The sequence below is a fragment of the Plecotus auritus genome, assembly GCF_963455305.1.
Source record: "Plecotus auritus genome assembly, chromosome: 4".
NCBI lineage: Eukaryota > Metazoa > Chordata > Mammalia > Chiroptera > Vespertilionidae > Plecotus > Plecotus auritus.
Genome location: NC_137775.1, coordinates 178,681,485 through 178,705,002, shown reverse-complemented (window position 1 = coordinate 178,705,002; position 23,518 = coordinate 178,681,485). Strand labels below are relative to the sequence as shown.

The 23,518-nt window shown below is 40.2% G+C and overlaps 1 protein-coding gene across 5 annotated transcripts in view; it reads right to left on the bottom strand.

The window, feature by feature from the left end:
* Positions 1–477: 477 nt before the first annotated feature.
* The window catches only part of KLHL7 (kelch like family member 7), a 53,477-nt gene continuing 30,436 nt past the window's right edge, over positions 478–23,518 (bottom strand). For 3 of the 5 annotated variants that reach the window (XM_080666850.1, XM_080666849.1, XM_080666851.1), the window contains exons 8-11: positions 10,826–11,066; positions 8,042–8,243; positions 4,067–4,164; positions 484–2,254 (exon numbers count right to left, since the gene is read on the bottom strand). In XM_080666850.1, the coding sequence (XP_080522976.1) occupies positions 1,971–2,254; positions 4,067–4,164; positions 8,042–8,243; positions 10,826–11,066 (825 nt within the window). In that variant the 3' untranslated portion in view covers positions 484–1,970. Of the gene's footprint in view, positions 2,255–4,066; positions 4,165–8,041; positions 8,244–10,825; positions 11,067–23,518 lie in introns of all 5 variants that reach the window. The other 2 variants (XM_080666848.1, XM_080666852.1) reach the window with 2 other exon arrangements.

Genomic DNA, 23,518 nt, shown 5'->3' with positions numbered 1-23,518 from the left:
CTACCAGAGGTAGGAAGAGGCTTGGGTAGTTTCTGCCTCAGAGCTCCCAGAAGGAAGCACGCTGACCCTTGATGTAGGACTTCTGCCTGCTGAACTAAGAGTACATTTCTGGCCCTAACCGGTTCGGCTCAGTGGATCGAGCGTTGGCCTGCGGACTCAAGGGTCCCAGCCAGGTTCGATTCCGGTCAAGGGCTTGTACCTTGGTTGCGGGCACATCCCCAGTAGGGGGTGTGCAGGAGGCAGCTGATGGATGTTTCTCTCTCATCGATGTTTCTGACTCTCCCTCACCCTTCCTCTCTGTAAAAAAAAAAAAAAAAAAAAAAAAAAAATCAATAAAATATATATATTTTTTAAAAAAGAGTACATTTCTGTTGTTTTAAGCCACCAAGTTTGTAGAAATTTGTTGCAGGAGCCATAGTAAAATGAGACATGGGGAAAATGGTGAGTAACTGCTAATGAGTATGGGGTTTCTTTTTTGGTGATGAAAGTGTTTCAAAATTGTGGTGACAGCTGCACAACTCCGAATATATTAAAGACCATTGAATGGTACACTTTAAATGGTGAATTGTTTGATATGTACATTATATCTTAATAAAGCTATTATGTACATAAAAAACCCTATGTAAACAGAAACATATCATAATGCTTTTTACAGTTCCGTTTCCATTTAAACATTTTTAGTGTTTAAGATTATACAACTCCCATATAGAGAAAACAAAATTAAAATAGGAACACTACTTGACAAATTAAAAAAAAAAAACATCAACACATCTAAAATAAAGAATGAATAGAACTTAGCAGTCTGTTTTAAGTTAAAAAATATTTAATATTACCAGATAAAAACATTGATGGTGACAGCTTTATATAGCTCATTCCATACATATCATAATGTAAACGGGCAAAACATTAGTAGGTAGAAATGAGTAGATGGGTTTGTAAAAGACCTGTTGACCTCACAAAAGCAATTAATAAGAGATGACAAATATGCAATTCAAATTATTACAAAACTTTTAGATACAATGGGATCAAATATCTCTGATGTATCTTGCTAAGGTAAAGAAATCATGTACCTTTTAATCCATTAGAAGTTCAAAATCAACACTGATACTGTATAATTATCAGTACTATTCTAGTGACCTAAAAATTTTCTATAAATAGCTTTATTTTTGGCTAGTCAATCATTCCTATTATAATTGGATTTTATTTGAAGTGAGGACTAAAGAGACAATCACTTTTTAAGCCCTGGGTAAAACAGTGACAAATTAATAATGGGTGCTAAGCTTGACATTTCTGTTTAAAAGATGGCATATATTTAATTGGATTAAATATATTTCATCAGGAGTTTGGTACATTTTTAAGTCCCAAAATGCAATTATGAAGTTTGAGAGAGAGTATGCACATGCCTCGACACACTCTGCCTTGCTTTTAAAAATGGAACACATTTGGCACTAAATGGAACAAATGAAGACAAGCAAAACTATGGGAGACTAAGCTGCTCCATACTATTTTTTAGTTCTTGACTGAACTGAAACAAACAGCCTAACTACATAGCACTTCTGTGATGTATGAAAATAGAATCTAGAGCTAAGATGAGACTGTTCACCGATGAGCCAATCTCCCACTCTGTCATAGTCATAGTTACAAATGCGAAATTCATTTAAGAAAAATCCATATTTTCACCAAATGCTTAGTATTTTTCAAGTTTTCTTGCTAGATATGTTCATGATTACGTGGACAGCTAAAATGTGGTCTTTGAATTAAATAAGGAACTCTGATTTTATAGGGATCTTTCTTTACTTGAAACTTCCTTAAAAAAACAAACAAACAAACAAACAAACAAACAAACACACACACAAAAACAAAACAAAACCCAAAACCCACCCAACTAAAACTTTGTAACCAACTCTTGGAACAAAGTATTGGTGGCCATGTTTTTGAGTCTCCAATAAATCTTGAAGTCCACTCATTTTTCATGTTTCAAGGGTTTCTTCATTTGCTCCACAAGTATCAACAACACAAATTAAACAACTTGTTACTGGAAAAGCTCGAACTTTGGAGTTGGCAAACCATTTATCTGTTTCAGTATTATATTCAAGGATGTGTCCTAATCGACCCACACCTTGAAAACCAGCCAAGACATAAACTATAGAGCCAACTGCTGCACACTTCACTGTTACACCCTTCCATGGCATCGGTGAGACCATCTTCCATTCATTTAATTTAATATCGTAATATTCCACATTGTCCAGACCACCTTCAAAAGAATAAAACAACGTGAACGTACATAAACGATTCTAAGATCTCTTAAAGTAATATTTCTTTTCGTTTTTCTAACATTTTATTATGATAATGTTCAAGTATGCAGAAAAGGTATAAGAATCTTATAATGCCCACACATCTATTCTTACCTTAACACAACAGACATTTAATTTTTGTCATTTTAGAATCATAAATAATTATGCAAAATTAAAATAAAAAGTAAACCAATCTGTGGATTTTCCTTCTGATTAACTTTAATTCTAATTACTCAATGTCCCACTTTGTCCTTGTACTATTTATCTTTCAGCAGTTTATGGAAAATAGCAATGAATAGAGATAAGAGAAGGGAAAGTTATTTTATTGTTACATTTAAGTAATGCTTAAAGGTGCTGACTAAAATGAGGTTTGTGGAGTAATCTATAGATTCAGTCCAGAGTCTGCATTATTTAAAGCAATTATTTAAGATTTTAGTACATTATTTAAGAAAATAAAGCTCTGGCCAGTATGGCTCAGTTGGTTGGGCATTGTCCAACCAAAAAGGTTGCTAGCCCTAGCCGGTTTGGCTCAGTGGTTACTTGGGACTGAAGGGCCCCTGGGTTCAAGTCTGATCAAGGGCACATGCCTGGGTTGCAGGCTCGATCCCCAGTAGGGGGCGTGCAGGAGGCAGCCAATCAATGATTCTCATCATTGATGTTTCTATCTTTCCCTCTCTCTTCCTCTCTGAAATCAATAAAAATATATTAAAATAAAAAAAAAGGTTGCCAGTTTGATTCCCAGTCAGGGCACATGCTCGGGTTGGGGGCTCAAGGGGGCATCTAAGGAGCAGCCGCCAATCGATGTGTCACTCTCTCCCCCTCTTTCTTCCTTGATCTCTAAAAATCAATTAAAAATCTTAAAAAAATAAAAAAGGTCAAACTGACTCATTTAATAAAATAGTAATACTAATATTTTCATGCAATGTTTAAAAATGTTAGGAAAGTTTGCCATTCAGAGCCTGGATACAAGTCCTAAAACCTGTATTTTAAAAGTTTTAAAAGTTTTTTAGAAGTTCAAATATTTCTGTTATTCAATAGTTCTTTTTTAAAAAAAAATATATTTTATTGATTCTTTACAGAGAGGAAGGGAGAGGGATAGAGAACTAGAAACATCGATGAGAGAGAAACATCGATCAGCTGCCTCCTGCACACCTCCTACTGAGGATATGCCCACAACCAAGGTACATGCCCTTGACCGGAATCGAACCTGGGACCCTTGAGTCCACAGGCCGACGCTCTATCCACTGAGCCAAAACCGGTTAGGGCTCAATAGTTCTTAAAACTAGTGATACCATACCCCAGAGAATATTTAGAAATGTATAGAAGCCATCTGGGACTGTTACAATGACTGATGGCCATTACCCACATTTCATGGAAAAGGATGTTGAATGTACTCCAATGTTTCTATAAACTATATATATATTATATATATATTAATATATTTTATTGATTTTTTTACAGAGAGAAAGGGAGAGGGTCAGAGAGTTAGAAACATCGATCAGCTGCCTCCTGCATGACTGGGGATGTGCCCGCAACCAAGGTACATGCCCTTGACTGGAATCGAACCTGGGACCCTTGAGTCCGCAGGCCGACGCTCTATCCACTGAGCCAAAACCGGTTAGGGCTCTATAAACTATAAACCATAAAAATAAGTATAATGATGTATGGGATAAACCCTTGTATCTTGATTTTAAGAAATGTTTCCATAATTTAAGATAAGGAAGTATCATCAAATTATTGGGAAAGTTGAACAGTGAATTAACACCACACACCTAAGCCATTCTGACCACCCACAGCAAATATCTTATCTTTTACAAACACCAGTCCATGATTCTTCCTTGCCTCAATCATTGGACACAGCTCAGTCCATCTGAAAAAATAAAAGGACGTTTTTAGTGTACTGTTCACAGACAATATTAATTTATAAGAAAGATCTGTTATCCCAACTAAGTGCTCACCAGTCACATGCGCACGCACACATACATACACACACACATCTGGAAGACTAGAAAACAAAAGCTTTACAGTGGTTTTGAGTAATTTATTTATAGGTGGGTAAATATAGATTTTATTCCCTTCAACTCTGATAGGATATGACATATAGAACATATCTGAGACTGTTAACATGTCTTTGGAAGAAATCCATTTCCTGTAGTTCACAATAACTTGTAAAATGATAACAAAAAACAAGGGAAAGGTACATAAGAGTCTATAAAGCACAAACACTGTCACATGTGGTTTTAATTTTTATATATGAATAAGTAAAACAAACTTATTATGGGCCTCTAGCATCAGCAAATTAGTAGTATCAATTACTATTCACATGTTCATCTTCAAATTTATACTAAGTACTTTAGCCAGCCCTAGTAACAAAAGTGCTATCTTTCTGAAGTTTGATAACTTATTAGTATGTTGCTGTGTTCACAGCCACTACAACAAATACCGAGATTGAGAAATAAATGCGGATACAAGTGCTGAAGGACACTAGTTTCCAGGTAACAGCATCATATTCATACACATCATAGAGAATGTGGTTAGCTATTTTTTTCTGAGATTCAGTCCCTTCTTTTGCATATACTCTCATATATACAATTAACATTTGTTTTGTGAAGGTGGCACTGGCACACAGGGTTGTGTTCATAATAGCTAATAACCAAAGTACTCCAAACAACAACAAAAGAAAAAAATTGGCATAAGCGTTAACTCTCTAGTATGGTTATTTCTATTTCTTCTTTTAAACAGTGTAATAAATGTAACTTTTAAAAACATAATTAAGGCATAATGATTAACTATGAAATAGTAGTAACTTATTTGTTGCCTTATATTTATTTTAAAAAAATGGTTTGGCAGTCACCACTCTCATTTTCAGAGTACTCTGTAAGGTGAAGTTGGCAACGCTGCTCCTGCTTTTCAGGATAAAACACACATGCCCGTCCGGGTGAAAAGACCAGCACGTATCTTGGAAGTGGGAAAGCCAGCACCAGGCCTCCACTGCTCTCCATGCAGTGAGCTTTATAGAGTGAGCTATCCAAGTGCAATCAACACAGTATTTGACTTGGAAAAATTCAATATATATAGCTCTCTCTTCTTCAAATATATCCATGGTATAAAGAGCATGTTTTTATGTATATACTAGAGGCCCTTGTGCATGAAATTTGTGCACGGGGGGGGGGGGGGGTGTGGTGGGCGGGGGCGTGGAGCAAGGGGGCAGGTGGGGGATCCCTCAGCCTGGCCTGCGCCCTTGGGGGATGTCTGACTGCTGGTTTGCGGGAGGTGACTGGAGAGGCACTTGCCCCCTCAATCGCTGTCGTCAGTTGCCTCCCTCTCGGAGGGCAGAATCTCAATGCAGGAGCTGCCCCTTGGTGGTCAGTGTGCATCATAACGACCAGTTGTTCTGCTGTTCAGTCAATTTGCATATTAGGGTTTTATTATATAGGATAAGTTTCCTGAAAGTTTAGAATTAAGGAAGTTCCATTAAAACACTTTTCTTAAAATTCTGACCGCAGAGGTTTTATTCTGACCTTCCAATTAAACACATTCAAGTTACAAAATACTTAAGAAAATTGTCAAAACTGGGAAAAAAATTCTTAAAAATCATGGATGGATAGATCACATATTAGAAAGAAAATCTTAGTAATATATAACTTAATTTTCATTTTGAGAGTTGGATAATTATAGTCACACTCTTTTTTCACTTAAGAAAATTTAAAGGCATTGAAGAGGATACAAAGAATTCAAATTTAATATACAAGATCAATATATATATATATATATATATATATATATATATATATATATATATATAAATGCTAAGTTGTATAAGTTTTAAAATATTCCCTAAACTGAATAGAGTCACCTAGTTTTTTAAAAAAATATTGAGGTTGCAGAATTACTTTAATGTTTTCTCTGCTAATATGAACAAGAATATATTGATTTACATTGATACTGCCTGAACAAATTTAGAAGCCTGGAGTTTATATGGTATGGGTCCTACTTTAAGAGATTTGTTAGAAATGAAACAAGAATTAGGCAGCAGGATGAATGAGGCTAGTTTTCCAGTTAGTATGCTGCAACATTTTTGAACACAGGGCTTATGGGAGGTAAGTAGAGACTGACCTAGGAGGGAGGACAGCTGGTATACACCCCTGTGGTGTGGAGCAAGAAGGGGTAGATAGATAATTGAATTGGTGGACAATAAGATGAGGATAAGCCAGTGTGCTCTGGCAAGTACAAAGGTGCATTTTGAAAGGAGTAATAAATCTGGATGATTTCATGAGATTGCCTAGTCTCAACACTAGGCAAAAGACAAATTTCAAGATACAGTGCGCTCAATTCTATTTCTAACATTGGTAACCAGATGAGCAAAATATGAGTAAAAAAACTATTGTAACTGCATTTTTGCTTTGGAAAGGAATTACTGATTATGCTTCTTTAAACCCTTTAAAAGCAGGAGGGAAGTGTAAATAAATAAATGCACATGACTGGTCATATCTATATATATATAAAAGCCTAAGCGACCAGCCTACTGTTCAACCATCCGACCGATAGCTATGACGCGCACTGACCACCAGGGGGCAGATGCTCAACGCAGGAGTGGAAACCACAGGCATGGAAACATGGAACAGATTGATGAATCTCAGAGGGAAGGGGAGAGGGTGGGAAGAGATTAACCAAAGATCTTATATGCATACTAGAGGCCCCTCAGCCTGGCCTGTGCCCTCTCGCAATCTGGGACCCCTCGGGGGATTTCGGAGAGCCGGTTTCAGCCTGATCCCTACAGGCCAGGCCAAGGGACCCCACTGGCACATGAATCTGTGCACTGGGCCTCTAGTTTTAATTAAATTGTTACTCTTAATTAAAAAAAAAAAAAAAAAGCAGCAGTTGGAGTGGAAGACTTCTATGTTTTGTAGTCTGGCAATATTTCCTAACTATAAAACTTGAGCACAAGAGAGTTGGTGCAGCTCTTTGGCATAACATTTAAGTTGAACATATTTACCCAATATCTTGTTCCGGGTAAAGGAAGAATAATCCTTTCAAAAAGCAGGTGAGTTTTCTTATTGAAGTTCTTGGGATATTTTTGAGTATCACTGGGATATCATCTGTGTTCATTTCCTCACTAGTTTCATATCATTGTACTTATCACCACCCTTGATACTAAATAATTAGCACATTTCCTTTGGCTACATTCAATGGTTTCATCATTAATTACAAGATCAGAAAAATTGGCTAATCATTTATTTCTTTAGCATTTTGCTTTTTAAAAAGTAGTTACTTACTTCCCAGTTGATTTAAGAATAATTTTGTTTAATAAACATAAATCCAAACATACTTTCATAAGCACAAACTCACAAAAGGCCTTATGTGTAGGGTTATAATTTATTACTATTTCTAATTAAACATACAATATTTCTTAATTAAAGGCAAATTTAATACTGATCCTAATTTTCCCCCTCCTCCCCTACATTTGCTGACCTCTAAAAGGAAGTTATTTCGAGTTTGATCAAGCAGTCAGACTTGTCTCATTCATAGACATTTATTGCCTACAAGGAGGAAGAGAAAGAGAGGGGCTGCCACAGGGTGTAACTGAAGCCATTTCTTAAGGTGCAGAGGAAGGAATTTAAACACTTAAAACTGTGTGTACATTCTTAATATAAGAGCTAAATTCTTCCGCTGGGCTCTTTCTGACACATTTTTCACTGAGCTTACAAATACAATACTGTGAAACAGAGTTTTAAATCCATACATACGTTTCTGTGGCAGGATCATAAACTTCACAGGAATTCAACACTCGGCCAGAAACATTGTTCCCCAAACTTCCACCGCAAACATAGATTAGGCCATTGGCTTCCACCATCCCATGGCTGCAGCGCTGGGTCAGCATGCTGGGCTTTGTGTGCCAGCTCTCAGTTCTCGTGTCATAACACTCAAACAAATACAGAGCTGAGTTTCCTGGAAAAGAAGAAGGCCCCATCAGGCTTGATGGAGTGTGTGTGTAGGCTTGGAGCGAGCTGACTGTAGAGGGAGTCAGTTACTGGAAGAAAGAATTTAGGGTTATAGAGTCTTTTCTAGACTCAACAATGGCAACACAATGTAGGGATAGTTGGTACAGACCTTGGAAAATATTCACAGAAGGATCTGTGGAGAGACTTATATATTGTAATTATACTTTAGAAAAAAGATTTGGTTTGATTTCAAAAGAAAATAAGGAATTTTATGGATGTCCTCCAGCCCAGTGATGCATGATGGGAATTATCCAAACTTGAAATGTTTATATAGAGGGGGAAAGCAACCTATTTACAGGTGGTAAACCCATACCTTAAAATATGAAAACTATCTGATAATATTCTGAGGCTTACCATATAATCTATATATATAAAGAGCCAGGGTCCGTAACATCCAAAATGACCGAAGGCTCGACTGACTGGAAGTCAGTCCTGCAGTCAGGGCTGGGTTGGCGTGGCGACCCAGCACTGCTGCCGCTGCGGGCAAAGCAACCCAGCACTGACTGCCATGGGGGCTGCGGATCAGGCCCAGAGAGAGGCCGGGAGAGAGAAGCAGGGTCTGATCCGTAGCCTCCGTGGCAGCTGTTGATCAGCACTTGCCTGCTTTCTCTCCCAGCCTGGGCAGCAGCCGCGCCTCCACCGGGGCTGCTGATCAGCCCTGCCTCTCTGATCAGGCCTGTTGATAGGCCCGGAGATGCTGACTGGCATAGAAACTGACCAAGCAGAACCAAATCTGGGTGAAGTGCGAGGAGCCAATGGCTGCCTAGGAGGCGGAGCTTTTGACGATGACTGGCATAGAAACCAACCAATCAGAACCTAATCTGGGTGAACTGCGAAGGCAGAACCTAAGGTGGGGGCTGAGGAGGGGTTTTAAGGGCAACAGCTGTTTGGTGTAAGGTATAAGAAAGCAGTTCAATTTTTTTAATGACTAGTTTGGCAGTATAGTGTATATGGCTGGCTATCAGTCCAGATACAGGGATTATGTATTTTTGTCTGCCAAGAGCATCTCCTCATAATGAAAAAGGCTCTCCCTCCCCCCATTTAAGCAATCCTATCCTATTTAATCTACCTATACTACTAAAAGGGTAATATGCTAATTAGACTGGGTTGACCAGTCATCTTCCGGACGTCAGACTTCCTTCCAGACAAAGCCATGGTGGTGGGGGCCAAGGCAGAGGCCATTAGGGACGATCAGGCTGGCAGGGGAGAGCACTTGGGGGCAAGATCAGGCAGGCAGGGGAGGGCAGTTGGGGGCAACCAGGTCGGCGGGGGAGGGCAGTTGGGGGCGAGATCAGGCCAGCAGGGGAGGGCAGTTAGGGGCGATCAGGCAGGCAGGCAGAGGCATTTAGGGGCGATCAGGCAGGCAGGCGAGTGGTTAGGAGCCAGCAGTCCCAGATTGCGAGAGGGATGTCCGACTGCCGGTTTAGGCCCGATACCACATCCCCCAAGGGGTCCCCAATTGGAGAGGGTGCAGGCTGAGCTGAGGGAACTCCCCTCCACCACCTCCCCATGCACGAATTTTGTGCACTCGAGCCACTAGTCCTATATAAGAAAAGCCTAATATGCTAAGTGTCCAGTCGTCCAGTCTGTGGTTCAACCAATCAAAGCGTAATATGTAATGATAATGCTAAGGCCACTCAACTGCTCATTATGAGGTGCACTGACCAGGGGGCAGACACTCCGACTGGTAGGTTAGCTTGCTGCTGGGGTCCAGCCAATCGGGACTGAGTGAGACAGGCTGGACACACCCTGGAGCCCTCCCGCAGTCCCTCCCCGGCCTGCCAACCTCCTAGATCCCTCCCTGGCCCCGATCATGCACCGGTGGGGTCCCTCGGCCTGGCCTGCACCCTCTCATAATCTGGGCCCCTCAGGGGATGTCAGAGAGCCGGTCTCGGCCCGATCCCGCAGGCCAGGCTGAGGGACCCCACTGGTGCACAAATCCGTGCACTGGGCCTCTAGTATTCTATAATAGCCACTGCACCACTAACAATACTACTCTTCCTGACTTCTCTCGGTGGTTGTGTGGTAAGCCCTGAAGTCATGCTGGTCCACTCTTGAGTATATTATCAAGGTACTGTTGTATGTTTCAGTGGTTGAGCATTGACCCAGGAACCAAAAGGTCCTCCAGTTTGATTCCCTGTCAGGGTACATGCCTGGGTTGTGGGCTCCATCCCCAGTAGGGGGTGTGCAGGAGGCAGCCAATCGATGATGTTCCTCTCTCATCAATATTTATCTCTCTATCCCTCTCCCTTCCTCTCTCTCTAAAAATTAATAACACATTTTTTAAAAACTGAACATTTTTTTAAAAAATGGACATAATCTAAGAAGTTGAAGCTCTTTTAAAATACTGATTTATAAAGGAATAAGGTAAGCCTTCAGGGAAATGGGCTCTAAAATATAACATATAGGATTTAAATTATGTCAAAAAATATCTGGATAAATAACACCAACTGTTTATTTAAATATGAAAGCCAAGGTTCTTGGCTTTAAAACACATGCCCCAAACAAAAACACTGAGAAAGTCCTTACCGACTTCAGAACCTCCAGATGTATAAATTTTGCCCTCTGCGGCACAGGCAGCGAGGCTGTCTCTAGGTGTTGGGGGGCCCAGTTTGGAATACCAGCTATCCTTCACCACATTATAGCAGTCCATTCGTTTTATGGGGAAAAGCTGAGAGCCACCCAAAATGTATACAACGTTGTCCCAAAACACGCATGCTGCATCTCTTCGTTTTTCAAAGGGGCAGCGGATGTCCGTCCAGCTATAATCCTGTAACAGGAAAGTACAGGAAGCTTTCAGTAACAGAAAAGTATAATTGAAAAGGATAAAGCAAAGACATAGTTGAGAAAATACTAAACACAAGAATATATTCATTTACTAGAATACATATAAAAATGTTTGGCTTGAGACTATTATCCAATCATGTGATTTTTTTCCAGTATGTTGGCAGAGGGCAAGAAGAAGACAGTGGCTGCTTTGGGTCTTTTCTGGCTCTAAAATAAATGTCAATGCATCGTCATCACCCAGTCTTCCATTCTTTCTGTTACTGAGGGTAATAAAACAGGAATATTCTAAAATAAGCAAAGTAGTTTGTTATTTTAAAAAAAGCTTTTCTTCAAATGTAAATATCCTCATCCTTTCCCTGCCAGATGTAGAGAGTAGTGGTCGGCAAACTCATTAGTCAACAGAGCCAAATATCAACAGTACAACGACTGAAATTTCTTTTGAGAGCCAAATTTTTAAAACTTAAACTTCTTCTAATGCCACTTCTTCAAAATAGACTCGCCCAGGCTGTGGTATTTTGTGGAAGAGCCACACTCAAGGGGCCAAAGAGCCGCATGTGGCTCACGAGCCGCAGTTTGCCGACCACTGGTATAGAGTGTTATAAAGAATCAGTGGTTGCCCTGGCCAGAGTGGCTCAGTTGATTGGTGCATCTTCCTGTACACTGAAGGGTGATGGGTTCGATCCCCAGTTGGGTGTATACAGAAGGCAACCCAGTACTGCAATGTTCTCTCTCTCTCTCTCTCTCTCTCTCTCTCTCTCTCTCAAGCCAATGGAAAACATGTCCTCAGGTGAGGATTGAAAAAAAAGAGAAAAAAAATCACTGGTTAATATGAAGTTTAAACTGCCATTATCCTACCAATGTCTAAAGCTAGAAGGTATTTTGGGGACTTCTGTGAGATATTTTCTGTAGACATTGAGTTGAGCCAGTGTAGTCAGCCTGATGCTTAAAGTCATGATATTTACTATGAAATACTTGAGTATGGTAGTTCTCTATTTTCCATGATGGATTTGTTCCAAGAGCCCCAGTGAATGCCTGAAACTGTGGATAGTTTGAACCCTATATACACTATGTTTTTTCATATGCATACATATGATAAAGTTTAATTGATAAATTAGGCACAGTAAGGGATTAACAATAACTAACAATAAAATAGAATAATCTATATATATAAAATCCTAATATGCAAATAGACCGAACAGCAGAACAACCGAACCGGTCGCTATGACGTGCACTGACCACCAGGGGGCACACACGGAACATGGCGAGCATTGGCCGTGGTGGGATGGTGGAACAGGTGAGCGGGGGTGGGGGGGCCCAGACCAAGGCGGGGTGCTGGTTGCTGTCATCAGGGTTGAGCCTCTGGTGGTTACTGAAAATTCTTTGCTCCCATGTACTGTGGTCCTGCTGGGAGCTCACACCTGCTGCTGGCACCAGCCCTGCTCGCACTAGCTGCAGGTGCCAGAGCCGCTGCTTGGACCCGCTGCTGACACCCGGCCCCGATTGCTTGGTGTCGTCAGTGGGTGCAAGCAGTGGCTGCCAGCCCTGATTGCCCCTGAAGGCTTCTCCACCTCCCCCTGCTCCTGAGGTGTGATGGGGGCAGAAGCCGCCGCTCGCACCCGCTGATGCTCACACCTGATGTTTGTGCCGGCCCCAATCGCTCCACACCACCAGTGGGTGCGAGTGGGGATGGCACCGTCAGCGTGTGGGAGCGGCGGCAGTGGGAGCAGGGCTGCTGGAAGACAGGGGACCGGGGGCCGTGGTGGGAGGGGCCTGGCAGGGGCACAGAGGATGGGCCAAGACCCGCCCCTATGCCCACCACAGCGTTGTGGCCCACAGTTCCTTTCAAGGTGCACGAATTCGTGCACTGGGAGGCTTGGTGCATGATATTCGTGCACTCGGGGGGGGGGGGGTCCCTCAGCTAGGCCTGTGCCCTCTTGCAGTCCACAGTCTGGGAGATATCAGTTGGACATCCTTAGCGCTGCCGCAGAGGCAGGAGAGGCTCCCGCCACCACTGCTGCGCTCGCCAGCCATGAGGCCAGCTCAGGGCTTCTGGCTGAGCGGTGCTCCCCCTATGGGAGCACACTGACCATCAGAGGGCAACTCCTGTGTTGAGCGTCTGCCCTCTGGTGGTCAGTGCGCATCATAGCGACCGGTCGTTCCCCCGTTCAGTCTATTTGCATATTAGCCTTTTATTATATAGGATGTAAAATCTAACGGAATGTGGAATCTTCTCAAAGTATCTTTTTAAAAAAATTTATCCTCACCCAAGAATATTTTTCTCATTGATTTTTAGACAGAGTGGAAAGGAGGGAGGGAGAGGGGGATGGCAAGGTTGAAAGAGAGAGAGAGAAGGGAGGGAGAAAGAAACATCGATGTGAGAGAGACACATCGATTGGCTGCCTCCTGCTCTCGCCCAACCAGGGCCGGGGATTGAACCTGCAACCTACAACTGAGGTATCTGCCCTTGACCAGAATCAAATCCAGGACCCTTCTGTCTGAGGGCCAATGCTCTATCCACTGAGAAAACCCGGCCAGGGCTCAAAATATCTTATTGTACTGTACTAACTCTTCTTGTGATGATGTGAGAAGATACAAGGAGGATCATCTAGCCATGACTAATGAATTGTTTATTTCTGCAATTTTCCATTTAATATTTTCAGACCATGGTTGACTGCAGGTAACTGAAACGACAGAAAGTGAAACCACAAATAAGGGGCACTGTTGTAATCTGTTCTGAGTAGTCTTGGAAACTCACTTTTTTCTTCCCAATGATTAGAAATTGGCACCTATCAGGGCTTTACAATGAGGGCTGTTCATAGGACACTCTTTCCTGACTATGTTTGATGACATCCAAGGACACCCGTGCCCTTCTTCTATGTAAATGTCTGGGGGAATGAACCCATAGGTATGGCACCTATGATCCTCCCTTTTTGAGCCAGGAAGCTATAGTGTTCCTGCTGTTTTCTGAAAATGGCTGAAAATAATTAGGGTCAGAAAGAAAGCCAAACAATTCCCAACCTCACCAAGTAAAGCAGTATGTGTGATTACTAATGTTTAGTTCCCTTTGGGAAAATGTATCAAGTGATATCTATGATGCTAATATCCTGTGCCTCAAGCATTCATCAGATTAGAGCAAAGTATCATAGGAAATGTTTTATTAAGGTTTCTTACCAAAAAGAAGAGTCCCTGATAGAGAAAACCTTGACTTCTAGTGTTGATAAACATTCTGCTTTTTAGGTGACCAGAAAAACAGAACCTTAATCTAATTTTTATTCTCAAATCAGGATCTATGTGTCCCCCTGGGTTACTGTGTGGTATGTATATTGGTAAGCACACAAAACTATAGGATAAACATAACACTTTCCCAAAGCTCCAGTTTTATTCAATGAACACTGAAAAATGGGGGGAAATATTAATTTTTTTTTTCCTTAGGGAAACTACATACCACAGAATGAAAAATAAAAAGAGAGAAAACAATGACTATATGCTACAGGGAGCGATTCCCTCAAAATTAATCTAATGGTTCTCTTACATATTCTGCAGATCTATTCATAATTACTATCTCACCAAGTTCATTAGTAGAGAAATAAAATTTCATTAATAAGATAAATTGTTAGCTCAGTGAATCTCAAGTCTTACCACCCTTACATCCAACTTATACTTATTAGAAAGCAAGATGGCAACTTTTCCATAGTTTCTAAAGATGTCCTCAACAACACTATTTCCATGCTCTTCCTTATTTAATTTAGGGTGAGAAAACTGGTCATATATTCTTTTAATGATTTCCAAGACCTGCTACTCTTCAAATTAAAAATAACTGCCAATGTAGAAGCTGGGATTAAAACAAACAAAATACTTTTTCTTTTAGCTAGATGAGCTTAAACATTTAGACACTAGGATATGAGGTTCCAAAGAATGAATTCCAAAGAGTTTGGTAACAGAATAGTTCCAACTTTCTAATACTACTTAGGGATTTGAGTAGAGAATTAATGGGGGCTCATAGGTACCTGTCACACAGGGCTTGGTTAGGTTTCAGATTTAACAATTAAAATAAATTGCTCTCTTGAAATTATAAGCCCATGAGGAAAGTGGTTAACCTTTATGTGTGTAGTACATGTGTGTGACACAGGACAAGGCATATGCTGCTATTTACTTGCAGTTTGGGCTATAATTTCTCCAGAAATCTTCAAGTTTTTAAATCTTCCAACTCTCCAAATACTGTCATTGGTCATTGTACATGTTAGACAATAAGCTTGATAAATACTAACTATTCTACATAATAAAAGGCTAATAGGCAAATTGCCTGAATGGCGGAATGACCAGTTGCTATGATGCGCACTGACCACCAGGGGGCAGACACTACATGCAGGAGCTGCCCCCCGGGGGTCAGCGTGCTCCCACAGGGGGAGTGCCACTTAGTCAGAAGCCGGGCTCACGGCTGGCGAGTGCAGTGGTGATGGTGAGAGCCTCTCCCACCTCCGCGGCAGTGCTAAGGATGTCCAACTGCCAGCTTAGGCCAGGAAGCGGGCCTAAGCTGGCAGTCAGACATCCCCTGAGGACTCCTGGACTGTGAGAGGGTGCAGGCTGGGCTGAGGAACAGCCCCCCCCGCCCCTGTGCACAAATTTCATGCACAGGGCCTCTAGTATATAATATTCTGCTTAATTGTTCATCTTCTAGGCAGAAAGTAAAATGATCTTTACAAGATTTTTTTTTAAAATTTTCCTTTCTTTTTTTTAAATGCTGTGCACTTAGATGTTTTTTTTTTTTTTTTTTTTTTTTTTTAGTACATTTTTATTGATTTCAGAGAGGAAGGGAGAGGGAGAAAGAGAGAGAAACATTACTGATGAGAGAGAATCACTGATCAGCTGCCTCCTGCATGCCCCCACTGGGAACTGAGCCCGCAACCAGGGCATGTGGCCCTTGACCGGAATCAAACCTGGGACACTTCAGTTAGCAGGCCGATGCTCTAGCCACTGAGCCAAACCAGCTAGGGCAAGAATTTCAATCTAGAATGAAAAATGGACTTTATTTTAGCTAAAATGTACTGTTTTACATTTGGGCTCATTAAATCTGTCAGGGTTAAGTCCACCTGTGTGTGAACATATCTGACTTTGTATGTATGAATGGGAGGAGGGGAGCTCATGATCTTTTTTTTTCTGTGTGTGTGTATGGGTAGACCTTCCTGGGAAGTTTATTTAATTCCTCCAATCTACCTACTACCCCTCACCTGAAATAGACTACTGAGACGGTGATTTGATGCTTGTCCTTTAGAAACTTGTTATACTGCCTAGCAGGTAATATATGTAGTTGAGGAAGCAAGCATAGAGGGCAGAAAAATAGATGGGAAGTAAGGATGGTCAGTTCAGTGGGAATGAGAACCAGTCTTATCCTAGTGATGGGACCACTCCCAACCTGGGGACTGAGGGTGAAGGGTTACTCACGGCTCCTTGCACTCCTAGGCTCCAGGGCAAGCTAGCGGGACATGCAGCTTTCTTAGCAACAAGATGGATGAATAGTGCTAGAGGCACAGTGTATGAATGTGGGCAGCACTGTTACCCTAAATATAGGATTTAATTCAGTTAAGTTTAATTGAGGTTTCTCTGGCCCATGCAAGGCTCTGTATTTAGCTGCTGAGCACACATGAAAATGGAAAGCTGGAAAAGACACAAGTAGAAGGATTTCTCAAGTTTTCACACATCACACCCACCGGGTGTCCCCCTAAAATGATACACACTTCAACAGCTGACAGTTCAATTTTGAAAATGAAAGACATTTTAGTAAACACTGCCTTTATAATTACTCAAAGTGTGTATTCACACATACACATGCAGACACTCCCTTGTATAAAGTTCTGTCTTCCCAGACCTCGTCAGCTTTTCTTGCTTCTGCTGTGATACACCACAATGCAGACTTTTTTGAGGTCAAGACTCCTTTTCTTTTTGTAGGCTTTTCCGTTAGATTTCCTTTCTCTGAATCCACACCACACCGATGTAGCACATTGTGTGATTCCCCAGCTGTGGTGCAATGCTATAGGATAGTGAAACGCTTTTTGAGGTGAGGGGCTGTAATGTTTTCTCTAAATGCCTCAAGGCAAAAACATCAGTCTACTATTTTCCCTGAGAGTAAGACTAACTTATATAGTCTATATTCTGAAAACACCCAAATCCTAAAAAAAAAAACAGAAACACTACAGATGTAGGTTTTAATAATCAAGATAACCAAAAACCAAAAGGATTTTATTTTTAAGACTTAAGAACTATATTTTGGATCATTTTGAGAGGAAGCCATGCAAAACTAGGGAAGACAGAGTCTTAGAAAAAAGAAAAAAATGGTAAACCACCTGAAGATTTCTTGCAGAAACCTCAAGAAGTTAATCTGAGTTTAAGATGACCAAATTATAAGCACTTTCTCTTAAGCCATTATCTGACATCTTAGTTTCTAAGAGCTGTCAAAAAAAAAAAAATCACAGAACTATGGCAATAATTTATATCGAAAGCAGGTTTATGTCAGATGCCAGAACATTCCTAGACGTAGTTTCATGAAAAATACATAGACCCACTTTTGGCTTCATTTATTTTACAAGGTCTCAAAGAATATAGCTCTAAGAAACTAATAAACTTGGGCACTGAGCTAGGTTCTGTATGAAGCTGTGGGTCTCACATAAGTCAGTTAACCTCTCAGGGTGTTAGTTTCCTTATCTGTAAAACAAAGAGACTAGATTATCTCAGGGCCCCTCCCTTTCAGCCCCCAAATCCAATGACATTGGGGTCCAAATGATTTAGAATGTGTCAATAACAAAGAGCTACTATTAATTTATTCATTATTGAGCACTTCCCTTTGCAGGAATTATGTTGAAATATCTTAAAACATTATGTTATTTCCTCAATAACCCTATGAGGTAATATCCTCATTTTACAGATAAGAAAACAAAAATCTTAGATGTTGTCAAAGGTCACAGAGTTAGAGAGTGGTGAATCCAAGATTTAAGTCTAATCATATCTCTGGCTCCAAAGCTGTGCTCTTACCTCCTACATTGCCGCTTCTCTGAAAATCGTGTGTGGCAGCCTAGAAAGAACACTGGGTTGGGAGTGAAGTAATCTGGGTTCTTCTTGTTCCTGTTGTGTTTCTAGCTAAATGCCTAGGAATTTGACTGAACATCGAGAAACCTCAAGAGTCTCATCCATAAAATCAGGAAGTTGGCAGGATGGCCGCTGAGGCCCTGTACTGCCTCCACATCTTACCGCTTATAAACACAATGCTGAACCACTAAAGCCACAGCTTCTCTGAACACAGGGGCTTCCCCAGGTCTTGGTGTGGTATGTGGCCCAGGGCTTAGCATGTTTAAGGGAATGTCTGTATTGGTTGACAGGCCACATTAGTAGAAAAGTATATGTCATCCAACTGAGTCACCTTCAGTATTGACCTTCTAAAGATCAAAGGTTGTAGATATGACACGTGACTCCTAGTTTAAACCAGTTCCTCACTGCAGCACTGAACTTAAATTACACTGAGTCCAGTGCCGAGGGACAGGGAGACCTGTGACCAACCGACAAATGATGTCATACATGTAAAACGAGAGGATTGGAATGATTTCCACTAATTACTGATGACTGTCTTTTGATGTTGGGAGCACTTTAGCTGTCTCCTTTGGATCTTGGTATATTTGAATTTTTGACAATAAGCATGTGTTATTTTTTTTTAAACAGAAAAAGTAAATATGAGAACCAGACAAATGGTACCAAAAGCATGGTACAAGGAAAACAACACCTTCTTTCACTTATAACTGTGCTAACTGTTTTAATAGAAATATGAAATTTAAAACTAAGTTAAGGCTTTATGAATTGAAAAACACAGAGAGTTATACTATGAGGCTGGATTTCAACTACAGGATGGATCAGAAATAGTCTCTGCCTTCCTGCCACGTAGCACTCTAGTGAGGGCACTCCAGTTTTCTGGAAGCAAACACTTAATCGGGCCAAGTGATTTCATAGGCTATACCCATTGTGAAATGCACTCATTGTCACACAAATATTGCTGGAAATATATTAACCACCGAAGTCCAGAAAGAAATTTAGTAATCAGTCATTAGGAGAAAATACTCTTATAACTTAAGCTCTTTAAGAAATATAGCATTATGGCCCTGACTGGTTTGGCTCAGTGGATGGAGCGTTGGCCTGCGGACTGAGAGGTCCCAGGTTCGATTCCGGTCAAGGGCATGTACCTTGGTTGCAGGCATATCCCCAGTAGGAGGTGTGCAGGAGGCAGCTGGTCGATGTTTCTCTCTCATCGATGTTTCTAACTCTCTATCCCTCTCCCTTCCTCTCTGTAAAAAATCAATAAAATATATTTAAAAAAGAAAAAGAAAAAGAAATATAGCATTATGGCTAGAGAAATAAAAAAAAGGCTTCCACAGTTGGGGGTGGGTAGGGAATGATTGTGGGGTTATAAGCTGATAGATAAAATTAAGAACAATAAAAAAAAAGTAAATGGGTATTTCTCAGCTGTTAATGATTAGTTAAAATGAGCAAGGAGTCTGAGATGAGGCCAGAGACCAGCTCAAAGGGAATTACTAATTTAAGAATCACTACCTTGGCTGGTTTAGCTCAGTGGATAGAGCGTCAGCCTGTGGACTGAAGGGTCCCGAGTTTGATTCCAGTGAAGGGCACATGCATGGGTTGCAGAATCGATCCCCAGTTGGGGGCGGGGGGGGGGTGCAGGAAGCAGCCAATCAATGATTCTCCATCATTGATGTTTCTCTCTCTCTCTCCCTCTCCCTTCCTCTCTGAAATCAATACAAATATATTCCAAAAAAAAAATCACTGCTGCTTTAGGTCACAAAACGTTCTTCCCCCTGCTCTCAAACTAAACACCTGTCACTAAAAAACAAAACTCAAACCTGCACTACGAAGAAATTTAAGTATGAAATGAAACTCGATCCAGAAATCAAACCTGACATGAATATTGTGCTCAATAATAGCCCTTCTCCTTTGAGTATAAATATATGAGATAGTAGGTAAATTCCACTGCTAGCAACCTGCCAGTTATTTCAACACAAGATTTGTCTTTAAACTTTGACATGTAATTTTTAAAATTTTAATTTAATTTTATTTTTCTGTCACCTTTTATCCCCTCTATGCCCTCTACCACCTCTACCCATCCCCCTCCACCCCGTAATTACCACACTGTTGTCCGATGTGTAATTTTTAATCTTGTCACAGGAAGGCATATTACACTTTAAATGATTATCTCAAATCCCCAAATGCAGTAACATACTCATTTAATAAAATGTTCTCACCAGTGGGACAAACACCGACTCTGTCTCAGATGTGCAGAGTACAGGAGATAATGCAGATGGCCAAGAGGTGTGGAAGAGGTAGGGAAGGCGAACAGAAAAAAATGAAGATGGTGAATCTTTTTACATTTGAATATGGAAAAACTAAGGATGGCAAGGAGAACCTGAGTGAACACAGATCAAAAAAGAAAAAGAAAAAAGGGAGTCAAGTGAACATAATGGATATTCACACAAATCCTAAGATTTAAACTTTTTGTTAATAGACCAGAAAACTGAAGTCTATCAAGGCTAATTGACTTGCTTAAGTCATAAACCTAGATGTAAAATTCTCTTTCTTCACAGTAGTTGCTTTCCTTAAAAGAAAAGGAACCAAAAAAGGCCTCATAAGAGAAAAATGACCAATGGCCCAGTCCATCAGTTCTTTTGCCTATGCTAATTTCCTTTTAAAGCACAAAGTTAAGTTAGCTTCCATTTAATTAAATAATACTTTATAAGCTCTGACTTGAAGGTAACTTCATTTCTTCCGTCCCCCCGCCCAGGTCTTTCGATTTAGGGCCAACCAATATTTAAACTCAGTCCTATAAGACCAACTGACAAAACTGCCTGTGAAATGTTATATAAAGTTATACTGGTTCATTCCCTCTTGAGTACAGGCCTATCTCAGAGATATCATGGGTTTGGTTCCAGACCATTGCAATAAAGCAAGTGTCTCAATAAAGTATTTGTAATATTTTTGCTGGTGGACAGTGTAGTCGACAATTTGTAAAAAAATGCAACATCTGTGAAGCGCAATGAAGCAAAGCACAATAAAAACAAGGTGTGCCTACACCCATATTGGGCCAGACACTAATCTCAGTGATGAATCTACTTTAGAATTCTGAGTAAGAAAATGTACTCCAGACACTAATCTCAGTGATGAATCTACTTCAGAGTTCTGAGTAAGAAAACGTACTCAGGGTAGCCCAGCGGTGTGGCTCTGTGGTTGAGCATCAGTGTTTCTATCTCTCTATCCCTTTCCCTTCCTCTCTCTCTAAAATCAATAATAATAATAAAAAAAACCCCACAAATAAAAAAACAACAATGGTACCTTTTTTTTTTTTTTAAAGAAAAACAAAATGTACTCAGGGTAAACCCCCTGGACCTGATGGCTCCGTGTAGCATGGCTTCCGATAGTTTTCTGTCCTTATCATTTACAGGCTCTGGCCCTCACCCTGCGGACTTATTCCTTCTTTGTTTTTGACAGGAAATATGCAGAATCCCCTTTTCTCTAGGACCCACTCTCCTATTTCTCTACCATATGTAAGTGGTGAGCCAAGACCCTTACAAAATTCTAAGTTCTCAGAACTCATCATTTCACTGACAAGAAGAGTCCAAATAAAAACTGGTCAATTAAATCAACTTTTATTTAGGCATCAATATCATAAGACATTCCCATGCTACTATTTGAGAACACCAATACTAAGAGAGTAGAGCAGTGTATATAGATAAATAACGCTTTTAGTGATCACTAAGCACTTGAACACTTAAAAAAAAAAGGTACAGGTAGGGAAGGGAAAGCTCAGCAGGCTTTATAACAGGACAACATCATTTCAAATTAATACAGCAACCCAAGATTTCCTTTTCTGTCAATCCTCAGAAAAAATATTAAGATTTTCTTTCTTATCATTTTTCAATCAGCAATTAATATAAGTATTTGCACTTAATACAAATATCTGCCTCCTCTCACCAGTGACATCCAAAGAATATCTAAAGATAACAGTTTACAGAGACATTGGCTTAATTCTAGATAATTCAATTTAAGTAACAATGCTTAAATTGTCCCCTTTGAAGGAGATAAAAAGACTAATCAACTAATATTAAAAAGTTATATACAAATAATGGTAAATGGTGCAAATTTTTCAAGATGAAGTTTTATAGCAAAAAGAAGGAATGGGTTGGTACTTCTAACAGAAACATTTAATAAATAATGTAATGAGATTCTAATGGTGTTAGCATCAGGGAATAAGAGAGAATTGAAAAAAAGAGGATGTTTTTATTGGTAGTTATTACCTCAATTATTTGAAATTTTCCACCAGAAGTCTAAACATTTGTGGTTGAATATACAAAATAGCAGTAAGTATGGGCTATTTATAGGATTAAGGTAAGACATCAAGTGAGAATTCTGAAATTACAGTCTCATCTCCAGGCTGGTGCAGAATATATATCTCTTTTCGACTGTTCAATTAAAAAAAAAAAATCAAGGAAAGTGTTAGAACTACAGACCAAAAAAACAAAGTGCTAAGAGTCATTCCACATTTGCCTTATTCTAGAAACAATGCTCACTGTCTCCTAAATCAAAACAGGATTCTCCTTGCCCCTCTGTACATCAAAATAGCTATCTACTTTATGTTAAGATAAAATATTCCCACCAAAACATGTTTAAGTCTTTTTAACTATCAAATCCAACCCTATGGTTAGGCTTTGGGAACTAGGTGGGTATATAACTATTATCAACACCTGAAAGCTGTGGTTATAGAATTACAACCAAAACTCCTATGATTTCAGTTTTTGTTTGGAAAAAGAGTATATTTATAAATGTCCTGCTCTTGACTCAAAAATACCCTGAAGAATTTAAAAACACTGAAATTAAGTAGCCACTGAAGTGTCAATAATCTTAACCTTAGCTGATATGAAATAGATGTGCAGGTGTAACAATCTCTTAAGGACACTGACATTGTGCTTATTAGATTGTATTGCTAACCTGATCCTCCTTCCTTAAAGAGGTCTTTTTGATGTTGGACGGCATGTTTACTCTACGCATTATGATGTTAAGTATTATAATAAGAAGGAGAAGCTGTCGCTGGTCTTCTCTACCAAACCAGAGGAGGAACTGCCAGGAATGGTGGCTCTGTTGCAGCCAGGCCAGATGTGGTCTTATTGGACCAGACGGAAACAACCGCTAAAACTTGGCATATAGCTAACGCTCTGGCTAATGAACATGCCTGTTACTGTCTACCCAGACCATCAGATGGAATTTCTTTTCAACTGGCAAGGAAAGGAGGTCTGACCTTGAGGATCTCCTTGGAAATGAAGAGTAGTTTGTTGCCCCAAGAATCTCCTACATATTACAGATGACACATATCCTGTATTCAGGTGTCCTACG